General features: G+C 46.6%; 1 protein-coding gene across 1 annotated transcript in view; it reads right to left on the reverse strand.

Annotated features, from left to right (window-relative positions):
- Positions 1 to 12,663, reverse strand: part of RHPN2 (rhophilin Rho GTPase binding protein 2) — a 58,117-nt gene that overhangs the window by 16,274 nt on the left and 29,180 nt on the right. Inside the window, exons 5-7 of the mRNA XM_059151852.1 lie at positions 3,958 to 4,035; positions 3,462 to 3,586; positions 985 to 1,151 (exon numbers count right to left, since the gene is read on the reverse strand). Of these exons, the coding sequence (XP_059007835.1) occupies positions 985 to 1,151; positions 3,462 to 3,586; positions 3,958 to 4,035 (370 nt within the window). The remainder of the gene's footprint in view (positions 1 to 984; positions 1,152 to 3,461; positions 3,587 to 3,957; positions 4,036 to 12,663) is intronic.

The following is a 12,663-nucleotide window of genomic DNA, read 5'->3' on the forward strand; positions in this document are numbered from 1 at the left end:
CCCACTGCTCTTATGCTTCATGTTGTCTGTGCTGCTGTCATCTTAGAGATGGGTCTCCAAACACACTTGCTTTAGGTTCCTCGGGAAGAAAAAGAATGTACAGTGAAAGAAATCCACTGCCACAGGGGATCTTAGCATGCTGCTTTATTCCAAGGGATCTTTTTTTTTTTTTTTTTTTAAAGATTTTATTTCTCTATTTGTCAGAGAGAGAGAGAGGGGGGAGCAGAAAGCAGAGGGAGGAGCAGGCTCTCTGCTGAGCAGGGAGTCCGATGCGGGACTCAATCCCAGGACTCTGGGATCATGACCTGAGCCGAAGGCGGAGGCTTACCAGACTGAGCCCCCCAGGTGCAACCCAAGAATCAGTCATTTTAACACAAGCAATTTCACGATCAGTCAAAATGACACAGCTAGGGTTCTTCATGGCCTTGCAGAGCAGAGGGATGAGAACCGGCACAGAAAGGAATGCAGTGTGAAGTCCACTAGGGGTATTGTCCTGTGGTCTGTGCCATGTGCCCGCTTTCCCCCACCACTCCTCACAGCAACTCTGCCAGCCACAGGCCCTGCTGCAGGAGAACAATGCAGGACCCTCAGATACCCCAGAGCCATACACACCACTACACCCAGCCCGGGGCGGGGGAGGGGGGCTCCAGTCCTCTCATAGGTTGCTGCTAAGTGTCACTTGACAAAAGGCTGGGCGGAGAGCTTCAGGCAGGCAAGTTTGCAGGAGCACAACAGAAACACACAAACCCTACCGTGCAGGGTCCCTCAGCCACACCCAGACCAAAGCATCAGGGCTTGAGCCCTTAAGCAATTCTCTCGGTGGTAAGATATACCAGCACTTGAAACCCGCCTGGCCCTTACAGGACTTGGGTCTTGGGGAAGCCGGGGCCTTGGGGAAGGCCCACAGACCCTCTTCCGCTGCAGTACCCAGAACCCCCCTGGTGGGGCCAGGATGCTATCCCGGCAGCCTTCCTGGAGACACACCTGCGGCTCTCTGAAAGGCGTCCACTGCACCCTCTAGACCAGCCTGGGTCCGCCGATTGCACCGGGTCCCGATCTGAGTGTAGAGGGCTCCAATATTAAACAGAATGCTGGCCTTCTCCAGTAGCAGGTTCTGCTGGCTAACCGGAACCCCGGTGAACGAGTCGTACCTATTTAAAGGAAATAGGTTTTGAGAACATGAATTATTTGGCTGGTGAAGGCCACTTTGGGGAGAAAGCAGACAAAATTCATTTCCTGAATGATAAAAGGCAAGGGTACACATGTAATGAAGCTTTCATTTTCAAGCAAGCCAATGGGCTTATCACCACCTCATGCTAAAGGAAGGCTTCTCAACCAACACGTCCTTCCAAAAGTGAATGGACAAACAAACTGCAGCAAAACCATACAGTGAAATACCATGTAGCAATAAAAAGAAATGAATTATCGAGCTGTGAGAAGACATGCAGGAAACTTAAATGCATGGAATATCTCAGTGAAGGAAGCCAATCTGAAAAAGTCTACATACTTTATGATTCCAACTATCTGGCATTCTGGAAAAGGCAAAACAATGGAGACACAAAGAATCAGTAGATGCCAGGGTTGAGGGGCGGGGGAGGGCTGAAGAGGCAGAGCGGAGGACTGTAGGGCAGTGAGACTCCCCCATGTGATCCTGTAACATGGAAATGTGTCCTTACACATGGTCAAAACCCAGGAAGTGGGGCACCTGGGTGGCTCATTGGGTTAAGCCACTGCCTTCGGCTCAGGTCATGATCCCAGAGTCCTGGGATCGAGTCCCGCATCGGGCTCTCTGCTCAGCGGGGAGCCTGCTTCCTCCTCTCTCTCTCTGCCTGCCTCTCTGCCTACTTGTGATCTCTCTCTGTCAAATAAATAAATACATTCTTAAAAAAAAAAAAAAAAAAAAAAAAAAAAACCAGGAAGTGCCTACCACCAGGAGTGAGACCCAACGTCAACTATGGACTTTGGGTGATAATGTGGGAAAATATATGGAAAATCTATTAATTTTGCTGTGAGCCTAAAACTGTTCTAAAAAATAAGGTGTATTAGAAATATGTCTTCTTAGGTGCCTGCGTGGTTCAGTCCGTTGAATGTCTACCTTCAGCTTCAGGTCATGATCCTAGAGACCTGGGATCGGGCCCTGCATTGGGCTCCATGCTTGGTGGGGAGCCTGCTTCTCCCTCTGCTTGCTGTTTTCCTTGCTTGTGCCCTCTCGCTCTCTCTCGATCTCTGACAAATAAATAAATAAAATCTTAAAAAAAAAAAAAAAAAAAAGCCTTCTCTTAGGGCATCTGGATGGCTCAGTTGATTAAGTGTCTGATTCTTGATTTCAACTTGGGTCATGATCTTCGGGTTGTGAGATGGAGCCCCAAGCCAGGCTCCCTGCTAGAGGTGGAACCTGCTTAAGATTCCCTTTCTCCCTCTGCCCTCCACCCCACTCTCCCACTCCAAAATCCGTGTGTGTGTGTGTGTGTGTGTGTGTCCTCCCCTAAATGAAACACAGCAAATAGGAACCCCCCACTGTTCTTCCTCAAGTCTAAAAGACTCAGGATCTGTTTTAAAGTTCACCCGTCAACCAGGAGGCAGACGTGGAGATTCATCCTAATTCGACACTAAGGAGAAACCACCTTTACCCTTTTGCTCGGAGTAGGCAGGTAAGGCATCTATAGCAAAAGTCTTGCACCTATTCTTTCAAAAGGACAGCATTCATAGCCACCAGCAGTGATGTAATGCAGCTTGAATACGACCCAAGGCTCTTGGATTTGACTCTCCTTTCTCCCGTGCTAAGGACCCTCAGGGAAGAGGTACGGCATCTCCAAAGCATTTAAAGAGCACTAACCGGGGCGCCTGGGTGGCTCAGTGGGTTAAGCCGCTGCCTTCGGCTCAGGTCATGATCTCAGGGTCCTGGGATTGAGTCCCACATCGGGCTCTCTGCTCAGCAGGGAGCCTGCTTCCCTCTCTCTCTCTCTGCCTCTCTGCCTACTTGTGATCTTTCTCTGTCAAATAAATAAATAAAATCTTTAAAAATAAATAAATAAATAAATAAAGAGCACTAACCTTCGAAAATACCAACTCTGGAGAAGAATCAAATGCTCTGCTTAACATCTACTTTTTTGCTGCCTTTGTCACTGGGACAAAACCCAACTCCCACTGCCCCCACCCCCGACCCGTTCCATCTGGGACAAGAATCTTTGTTCTTGTTAATTCCACCTCAGAGCCCCCATGTTTCCCCAACAAGGAAGTGAACACACACAAAAAAACTGCCTCTTCTCCTCGGCTCCCTTGATCCGAGAAGCAAGAAGCCACAGTCTGTTGGAGACTTCTCCCCTTGGATCCCCGTCATACGTAAACACGCGTTGATCTAGGCCCTCCTGGAGAAACGGGACCGCTTGAAAGAGAGGGCAAGGGATGCAGAGGAGGGCAGCAGCGGGGGTGGGGTGGGGGGGCCGGCCTGGGTCACCTACCATGTAAACAAGATCCCCATCTGTCGGGTGGGTGGGAAGAACCGGCTCTCCACAAACCCCAGCTGGATGAAATAGCTCATGAGCAGTTCGACCCCAGCCTCATCCCGGCTGGGCGTCCGGCAAGCCTGGAGGGAAAGGGAACGGGGGTGGGGGGGGGGCGGATGAGGACCCAGCGCACGGCCACCCCAGGTGTCACACGCACTATGCCTACAGAGCCTGGGCCCCTGCTGCTGCTACCCTGAGCATGAGGCATGGGGGAAGGGGCTGGGGCAGGCTCAGGAGTCCCAGACTCCAGCCCCAGATGTGCCGAGGGCGTGTCTGCCCCCCCCACCCCCCATGGTGGCCAGGTTTTAAGGATGGTTTTGAAAGTGCCTCCCTATCACCTCCAACCACCTGTGATTCTGTAATAGGACTTTCTGAAGTCCTAGCAAACTCTGGCGGCCACCCTCCCCTCCCTTCCACTCCCCTCCCCTCCCCACTGCACACAACACCTCACCTGTCTCAGATCCATCAAATCTGCTATTTCATCTTCATACAGGTAGCTGTCCTCACTGTAATGCTCCAGGATAAAATCCTGCAAGCAAAAAGAGATGAGATCCTATAAGGCATCAGTGCAAACCATAAACAGGTCAAACAGGAATGTCTAATGTGCCCCCCCTTCCCTGATTTAAAAATACATGTAGAATTCATACAACCAGATTACATGCTACAGTGACTTTCCTGGTGGTGGGATTTATTTTCTGAACCACATGCACATTTAAAAATGTTCCTTTTGTTGCTTCAATTAAAAGGAAAGTGGAAGTTGTTTTGTTCTTATTTTAAAACACGTTTGTAGGGGGGCCTGGCTGGCTCAGTTGGTGGAGCACCCAACCTTGATCTTGGGGTCATGAGTTCAAGCCCCATCTTGGGCATGGAGCCTACTTATAAGTAAATAAATAAAATAGGGGTGCATGGGTAGCTCAGTCGATTTAAGTGTCTGCCTTCGGCTCCAGTCATGATCTCAGGGTCTTGGGATGGAGCGCCACATCGGGCACCCTGCTTGGCAGGAAACCTGCCTCTCCCTCTGCCTGCTGCTCTGCCTACTTGTGCTCTTTCAAATAAATAAAATTTCTTAAATAAATAAAATACAATGTCTTTACGTCACACCCAAGTGACTGTAAGTGACAATACATTGAACAATTCTGGCAAACATCCCAGACGCTCCGGGGCGCTGACGTTCATCCTATGGGCTGCCTTCAGTACCTGGGCACAGGGCCTTCCCGGAAAAGGAAACCCATGTTTGGAGACTGTTGTATGGCTACTTCCCTCAGGGTCTGCGATGAGAACCTTTGTGAGAGCAGCTTTGGGCATTTCCACAAAGGAAGCACCTGAATGAGACCCCCTAACTGGGTCTCCAGTCCAGCGTTTGACGACTCAATGAGCTCATTCAGGCATACGGCACACACTTGCCATGTCCGGGCACTGTTCGTAGAGCCTGGGCTCCATCAGTGAACAAAACAAAGTTTTCCCCCATGGAGCTTCTATTCTCACAAGGCAGCTCAGAAAGTTAAGTGATAGGCACAACAAATAAGTAAATTAGGGGTGCTTGGGTGGCTCAGCCACTAAGCACCTGCCTTGGGCTTAGGTCATGATCTCAGGGTCCTGGGATGGAGCCCCACGTTGGGCTCCCTGCTCGACGGGGAGGCCTGCTTCTCCCACTGCTCCTGCTCTGTCTCTCTCAAATAAATAAATAAATAAATAAAACTTTACAAAAATAAATATTTTTAAAAAATAAGAAAATTACATCATATACTAGAAAATGTCAAGTATGACGGGGGAAAAAACAAAAATAAAAATAGTATAAGGGGCATCAAGTGGCTTCTTGGCTAGCATCTGCCTTACATGCTGGCTCTCCCTGGCTACCAGAAAGTGGAGGACAGACATGTTCAACTGTTTTCTCAGGGGTCTGTTAGAAGATTCTCATTACATGTTTTCTACACTAAAACCCCTCCTGCTTTTTGTATGTTCAGTGCATACACACACACACACACACACACACACACACGCATACATGCTCATATACCCTCGTCTTATAAAAACGGGGTTCTATTGAATATACACATTTGCTGAGCTTCTTTTTTTAAGATTTTATTTATTTGACAGAGAGACACAGCGAGAGAGAGAACACAAGCAGGGGGAGTGGGAGAGAGAGAAGCAGGCTTCCTGCCAAGTAGGAAGCCTGATGTAGGGCTCAATCCCAGGACCCTGGGACTATGACCTGAGCCGAAGGCAGACGCTAAACCGACTGAGCCACCGAGGTGCCCTTTGCTGTGTTTTTCTTTTTGAATTTGCAATGTAGCAAACATTTTCTTATGCCACAAAATAAAACATGACTTTAAGAAAACTTTTTTAAAAGATTTATTTTAGAGAAAAAGAGAGAGTGCACAAGCAGGGAGGGGAAGGTGCAAGGGGGAGGGAGACTCTCCAGCAGACTCCCCACTGAGTGCAGAGCCCGACCCGGGGCTCAGTCCCACCACCTGAGCCAAATTCAAGAGTCAGACGCTTAACCAACTGAGCCCCCCAACCTCTGCTCTATAACGTGACTTTTAACGATTATGTAATCCTCCAATGTAATGCGTGTACAACTCATTTACTAAACAAATACATCGAGCGCCCACTTTGTGCCAGCTGATATGTACCATGATATTCTTTTAAAAAAAAAAAAAATATTTTATTTATTTATTTGAGGGAGAGTGAGTGAGAGAGAGCATGAGAGAGGAGGTGGTCAGAAGGAGAAGCAGACTCCCCAAGGAGCTGGGAGCCCAATGCAGGACTCGATCCTGGAAGTCCGGGATCATGACCTGAGCTGAAGGCAGTTGCTCAACCAACTGAGCCACCCAGGCGCCCTGTACCATGATATTCTTAACCTCTTCTTGCTAGATACTGAAGTCACTTGTATGTTTCTGGGATCAGAGATAAAAATGACGACAGTCCGCCACATGGACACCTCTGTTTACCTCCTCAGCACACATTTTGAGATGACTCACTGGGCCCCAGGATATGCAAAGTTCCTTCTATTTTTCAATTTGGTCATTTTTACCCAATTTTTCCTTTCATTTTATGATGCTATCACAGATTTTCTTTACGACTTTAAAGTGCTAATGTTTGGAATCAGCTCCTCTACAAATATAAGGACCATCTGTAAAATCTGAAATGATCTTCCACTGTAATTGTATTAGTGAGGTTAAATCCCAGTGAAAATGATCTGGAGGGCAAAGTTCGTCTAAGGCATCTACGATGACATCCCTGAAAGCATGTTAGGGGTCACCACTCAAGAGATGCACAGGGATGAGAGAAACTGCCTCCTTTCCAGGACAGCACGTTGTTCTGTCAACTCCTGCTGTGGACACTGGCTAAAATTTTCTTAAAATCAGGAGACATATTACACTCAAAGTAAGTTTAAAAAAAACTTTATGTTAACCTCATAAAAGTCAAAGAGAATTTTCCTAAATTCTGAATACATTCCTAGGCTAGATTAAACATAAATATGTTTAAATATTAAATATGTTATCCTAAGTAGTACAATAAAAAATACCTAGCTGAGGACGCCTGGCTGGCTCAGTGGGTTAAAGCGTCTGCCTTCGGCTCAGATCATTGATCCCAGAGTCCTGGGATCGAGCCCCACATTGGGCTCTCTATTCAGCAGGGAGCCTGCTTCCCCCTCTCTCTATCTGCCTGCCTCTCTAACTACTTGATCTCTGTCTGTCAAATAAATAAATAAAATCTTAAAAAAAAAAATCTAGCTGAAACCTACTATAAACATCAAGGATAAGACAAGGACTACATAATATAATTCTATTATATGACATAATTCTGAAGTTCTCTAGCCAACAAATTAAGACAAATATTAGAAAGAAGCAAAAATAATATATATGTGTAAATATATATATATATATACACATATATATTACAAAATAACGGCGTATTTACAAAACCCAGAGCATCGACTGAAAAACTAATAAAATAATAGAAATTCAGTGAAATGGCCACAAAGTTAATAGAAATAATTCAACAGTCTTTGCTTCTTTTTAATTTCTTTTTTTTTTTTTTTTTTTTAAGATTTTATTTACTTGACAGAAAAACACAGCCAGAGAGGGAACTCAAGCAGGGGGAACAGGAGAGGGAGAAGCAGGCCTCCCGAGGAGCAGGGAGCCCAATGCAGGGCTTGATCCCGGGACCCTGGGATCATGACCCAAGCTGAAGGCAGACGCGTAACAACTGAGCCACCCAGGTGTCCCAATAGTCCTCCCTTCCTATATAAGCCATAACCAGTTAGAAAAATATAACAGGGAAACAATAAATTCCCAATTGTACCCCCTCAACAAAAGTATAATATGCCGAGGGATAAAATTAATTGAATTCACTAAGCAGTTAGGTATTGAACTTTACGGAAAGACTTAAGTTATTTCATTCTTTCATGTATGCGCTAAGGCATTTTTTAATAATTTCAAGTATAGTCAACATACAGTGTTATATTAGCTTCAGGTGTACAATATAGTGATTCGACAACTTTATGCGTTACTCAGTGCTCACCAATGAGTGTGCTCTTAATCCCCCTCACCTGTTTCATTCACCCCCCACCAACTCCACCCCACCCCATCCCACCCCAGGAACCCGCAGTTTGTTCTCTATAGTTAAGAGTCTGGTTTTTTGGCTTGTCTCTTTTTTCTTTCTTTCATTTGTCTTGTTTCTTAAATTCCACAAAGGAGTGAAATCATATGGTATTTATGTTTCTCTGACTGACTTATTTCACTCAGCATTATACTCTCTAGATCCAACCCTATGTGTTATAAATGGGAAGCATGAGATCACTTTTTTAATAAGACAGACATGGTCCCTGCCCCGTATAAAATCTGCTATTTGTTGACATATCAATAATTAGAAATACTATGTTCATAGATGAAAACGTGCAATATGGCAATCTTCTCCTACATAAGCTAGGAATCTAATGAAATTTCAATCAAAACCCAAAAGTACTACTTTGGGGAAACCTGACAAAATATGGAAGTAAAAATGTGGGAGAAAAGTCAGAACATGTGGAAAAGCATGGTCATAAAGAAGGCTTGCTCTAATCGCTATTAGAACACATAGGGATGGGGCGCCTGGGTGGCTCAGTGGGTTAAAGCCTCTGCCTTCGGCTCAGGTCGTGATCCCAGCGTTCTGGGATCGAGGCCCACATCGGGCTCTCTGCTCTGTGGGGAGCCTGCTTCCTCCTCTCTCTCTGACTACCTCTCTGCCTACTTGTGATCTCTGTCTGTCAAATAAATAAAATCTTGAAAAAAAAAAAAAAAAAAAAAAGAACACATAGGGATTAAACAGTGAGCAATGGATAGACAATGAAACCAGCCATGGATCCGAAACAGATGGCAGCGGACTCAAGAATCAAGTGTACAACAAAAGCCAGCATTCCAGAGAGGAGGGAAAGGCTTGAGCACCCAGCAGGTCTATACAGGAGGAAGGTGGCACCCACAGATGTGAATTTAAGGAAAGGGCTAACACAGTGGTATGGGCAGGGTTAAGGGAAACCACAGGGATGGTGCAGAACCTCCAGGGCCATTAGAATCCCAGGTCAAGAAGGAAATGAGCTTTGAAAATCTGGAGAGAGGGCTACCTGAGGTGGGCAACGAAGCCACCAGGCCCTTTCCTCAGGAATGCAAACGGAAGCCAGCTGAGCCGCCTGCAGAGTAGATGTCCCAACCTCCCGTCCTCCTAGCCCCTCCAGCCTGTGGTGGCCTCCATGGCACAGAGCAGGATGGAGGAGGGGGGCTGGGGGTAGGGGCACAGGGGTCACAGAGGGAAGTGGACACCAGCCAGCACCACAATGGCTTCTTTACACGGAGCTCACGGGGAACTGGCCACCCATTTGGTGAAAATAAAAAGTGATGGCCTTATACCTCATTGTTTACCCCCAAAAGTAATTCCAGATAGATTAAAGATCTGAGGCAAAAACATATGAAACAAGACAACTGGGAGAAACAGTAGCAAAATATTTATGCCATCTTGGTGTGCAGGGTGCCTTTCTGAACATGTCCTCGAGACACAACTATAAAGGGATGGACCAGTAGATTCAACAACAAAATATCTTAGTGGCAAAAATATATATATTTTATATATATATATATATGATATATATAAATATATGAAAATATATATGGTATCATATATAAATATATAAAAATATATATCTGATAACTTTTAAAGTGCTTGTGTAACAAGTTAAATTAGAGGGAGAATGCACTGAGAGAAATATTTGCGATATATATAACCAAGGAACCAAGGGTTATTATCCTTCATATGTAAACGAAATCCTGTAAGAAGTAAGAGCAAAACTCTGGAAAAGCAGACAGAGGGCAGAAAGTCATTTCAAAATCAGGCAAAAGCAGTAGAAGGCCAAGAAACATACACAAGAATGTATCCAACTCTAGTACTGATCAGAGAAATGCAAAACATAGTAGGCGATTATCTTGCCTGATTTTACAAAAATCAGAAAGATCTCATTAAAACATCCAAATGGGGAATGAAAGCCAGGGTAACACAAGGTGCGGGAGGGTAAACAGTCACACACAGCGGCTAGGAAAGAAGGCGGGACTCCTTCTGGTGGTAAGTAGGTTGTGTCTATCTTCCACCCACCAAATCCACATCTAGAAACTGATCCAAAGAGAATGCTGGGCGGAGTGTGCAGATGTTCACTGGTGGGCTGGGGACAACAGCAAGCATCTGGAAGCTGCTGAAAGACTGAGACAGCCTGGGTGGCTCAGTGCGTTAAGCCTCTGCCTTTGGCTCAGGTCATGATCTCAGGGTCTTGGGATCAAGTCCCACATGGGGGGAGGGGGGGGGTCTCTGCTCAGCAGGGAGCCTGCTTCCCACCCCTGCCCGCCCCCCCCCGGCCGCCCGCCTGCCTCTCTGCCTACTTGTGATCTCTCTGTCAAATAAATAAATAACTCTTAAAAAAAAAACAAAAACAAGAATGAGATTAACAGCCACGTGGTTCAGCACCTACTGCAAGCAGACACCTCACGAAGCCCTAAGGAGGGGAGGAGGGGAAGAGCCACACAGCCTCATAAGTCAGGTCCCTGAGAGAGAAGGAGCCCCAGTGTCCAAAGATTAAGCGCTGAGCAGGTCACTGAGCTCAGGGGGAGGTGGGTGGGGCTGGGAGAGATCTTTCCCTGTCTTGGCATTTTTCCAAATGTTTTTCAATCCTGTTCTTAATCTAAAAAAATAAATGAAGCTGTATTTGGGGGAGGAGGGGAGAGGAGGGAAGGAGAAGCAGGCTCCCCGCTGAGCAGGCAGCAGGGAATGGGGTCCTGGGGCTGGATCCTAGGCCCAAAAGATCTTGACCTGAGCCAAAGGCAGGTGGCTTAACCGACTGAGCCACCCAGGTGCCTCCTGACGGTGCCTTTTAATGAGGTCATTGGAAAGCTCATTTGTTTAAAAATAGAACCAAATCACAATGGGAAGCTTTGCTGACCACGAAGTGTCACAGAGATACACATGGTGGCGAGCAAGACAAGCCGCACCTGGAGCTGTGCTCAGGCCGAGCAACTCCAGCAGCACCTGCCTGGAACTCTCCAGCACACACGAGGACGAGGGGGGGGGGGGTATTGGGAAACAGAATGTCCCCAGATGTGCTCATTTTCCTATGACTGACATTTGAAGAGTCCCTTTTAGGCTAAAATGACATGGTTGGAAGCCTCAGCTAAAGAGCACTTGGCCATGCCCGCAACATGTGATTTTTTTTTTTTTTCCCACTGAGTTTAATGTGGAATCCAGCACATGACTCGTTCGGATCCTTGCAGATGCCCAGAAAGCTCCAAGTTGCTCTAAGTCTCCCTTAACACGCCTGCATTCTTGCAGGCTTGGTGCCAAGCAACAAATGGAATCGTAAAGAAACCACTCAACAGGGACAACTGGGGGGCCCAATTGGTGGTCAGGTCATGACCCTGGAGTCCGAGGATCAAGTCCCACATAGGGCTCCCTGCTCAGTGGGGCATCTGTTGCTCCCCCTCCCTCTGCCTGCTGTTCCCCTGCTCTTGCTCTCTCTCTCTCTGACAAATAAATAAAATCAGAAAGAAAGAAAGAAAGAAAGAAAGAAAGAAAGAAAGAAAGAAAGAAAGAAAGAAAGAAAGAAAGAAGCCATTCCACAAAAGCACCTAAAGACATCTCCACAGTCACAAGGGCTGTCTTGAGTCTCACAGTTCTGGCAGCCTGGAAACAGCTGGCACAAAGCTGCAGCTCCTGGGTTGTTTTCTACCCAGAAAATCAAATCTCGTGTGATCCCGAGTCCTGTGAGACTACCAATGTCCCTTCTCAAACTCCAAAATAAACCCCAAATTGACAGGGACAGGGACCTAGATGTAAACAAGGCAGCAGTCCCTAAGTGAAAGAGCTTCTTCTGCCCACACTCATAGTCTCAGCTCCAGAAGGCAGGTCAAGGGCAGCAAGCTTTCAAGCACGAATCGACTGCTTTTAAAAGGACAGATTTTTTTTTTTTTAAGATTTATTTATTGAACAGAGAGAGATATCATAAATAGGCAGAGAGAGAGGAGGAAGCAGGCTCCCCACTGAGCAGAGAGCCCTATTCGGGGCTTGATCCCAGGACCCTGAGATCATGACCTGAGCCAAAGGCAGAGGCTTAACCCACTGAGCCACCCAGGCACCCCAAGGACAGATTTTATAGCACCCAACGTGCATATAATTTTTTTTCTTCTCTAAACTAGAAGTAGTCCAAGATGAGTCAACTAACAGGACCGCTATGAAAAGAAACATAATACTTGGAAGCATTTTTCAGGACACTGGGGCGTGCCCATGCTGGAAGGCTCAGGCAGGGGCTACCTCCCACCCCATGTCCCTTTTCTCCTCCTAATTGGACGCTAGAGGTGATTCACTAAAACTCAGAATGATAGGGCGCCTGGGTGCCCTTCACTCAGATGGTGAAGCGTCTCCCTCCAGCTCAGGTCATGATCCCAGGGTCCTGGGATGGAGCCCCCACATGGGGCTTCCCACTCAGCAGGGAGCCTGCTTCTCCCTCTGACCTTCCTCCCTGCTTGTGCTCTCACTTGCACTCTCTTCTCTCTCATATAAATGAATAAAATCTTAAAAAAAAAAAACCTGAATTTTTTAAAAAGAAGAGAGGATAAAAAACCAGAAAGAGAAGGGAGAGGAG

This window comes from Mustela lutreola, chromosome 16 (assembly GCF_030435805.1).
Source record: "Mustela lutreola isolate mMusLut2 chromosome 16, mMusLut2.pri, whole genome shotgun sequence".
NCBI classification, from domain to species: Eukaryota; Metazoa; Chordata; class Mammalia; order Carnivora; family Mustelidae; genus Mustela; species Mustela lutreola.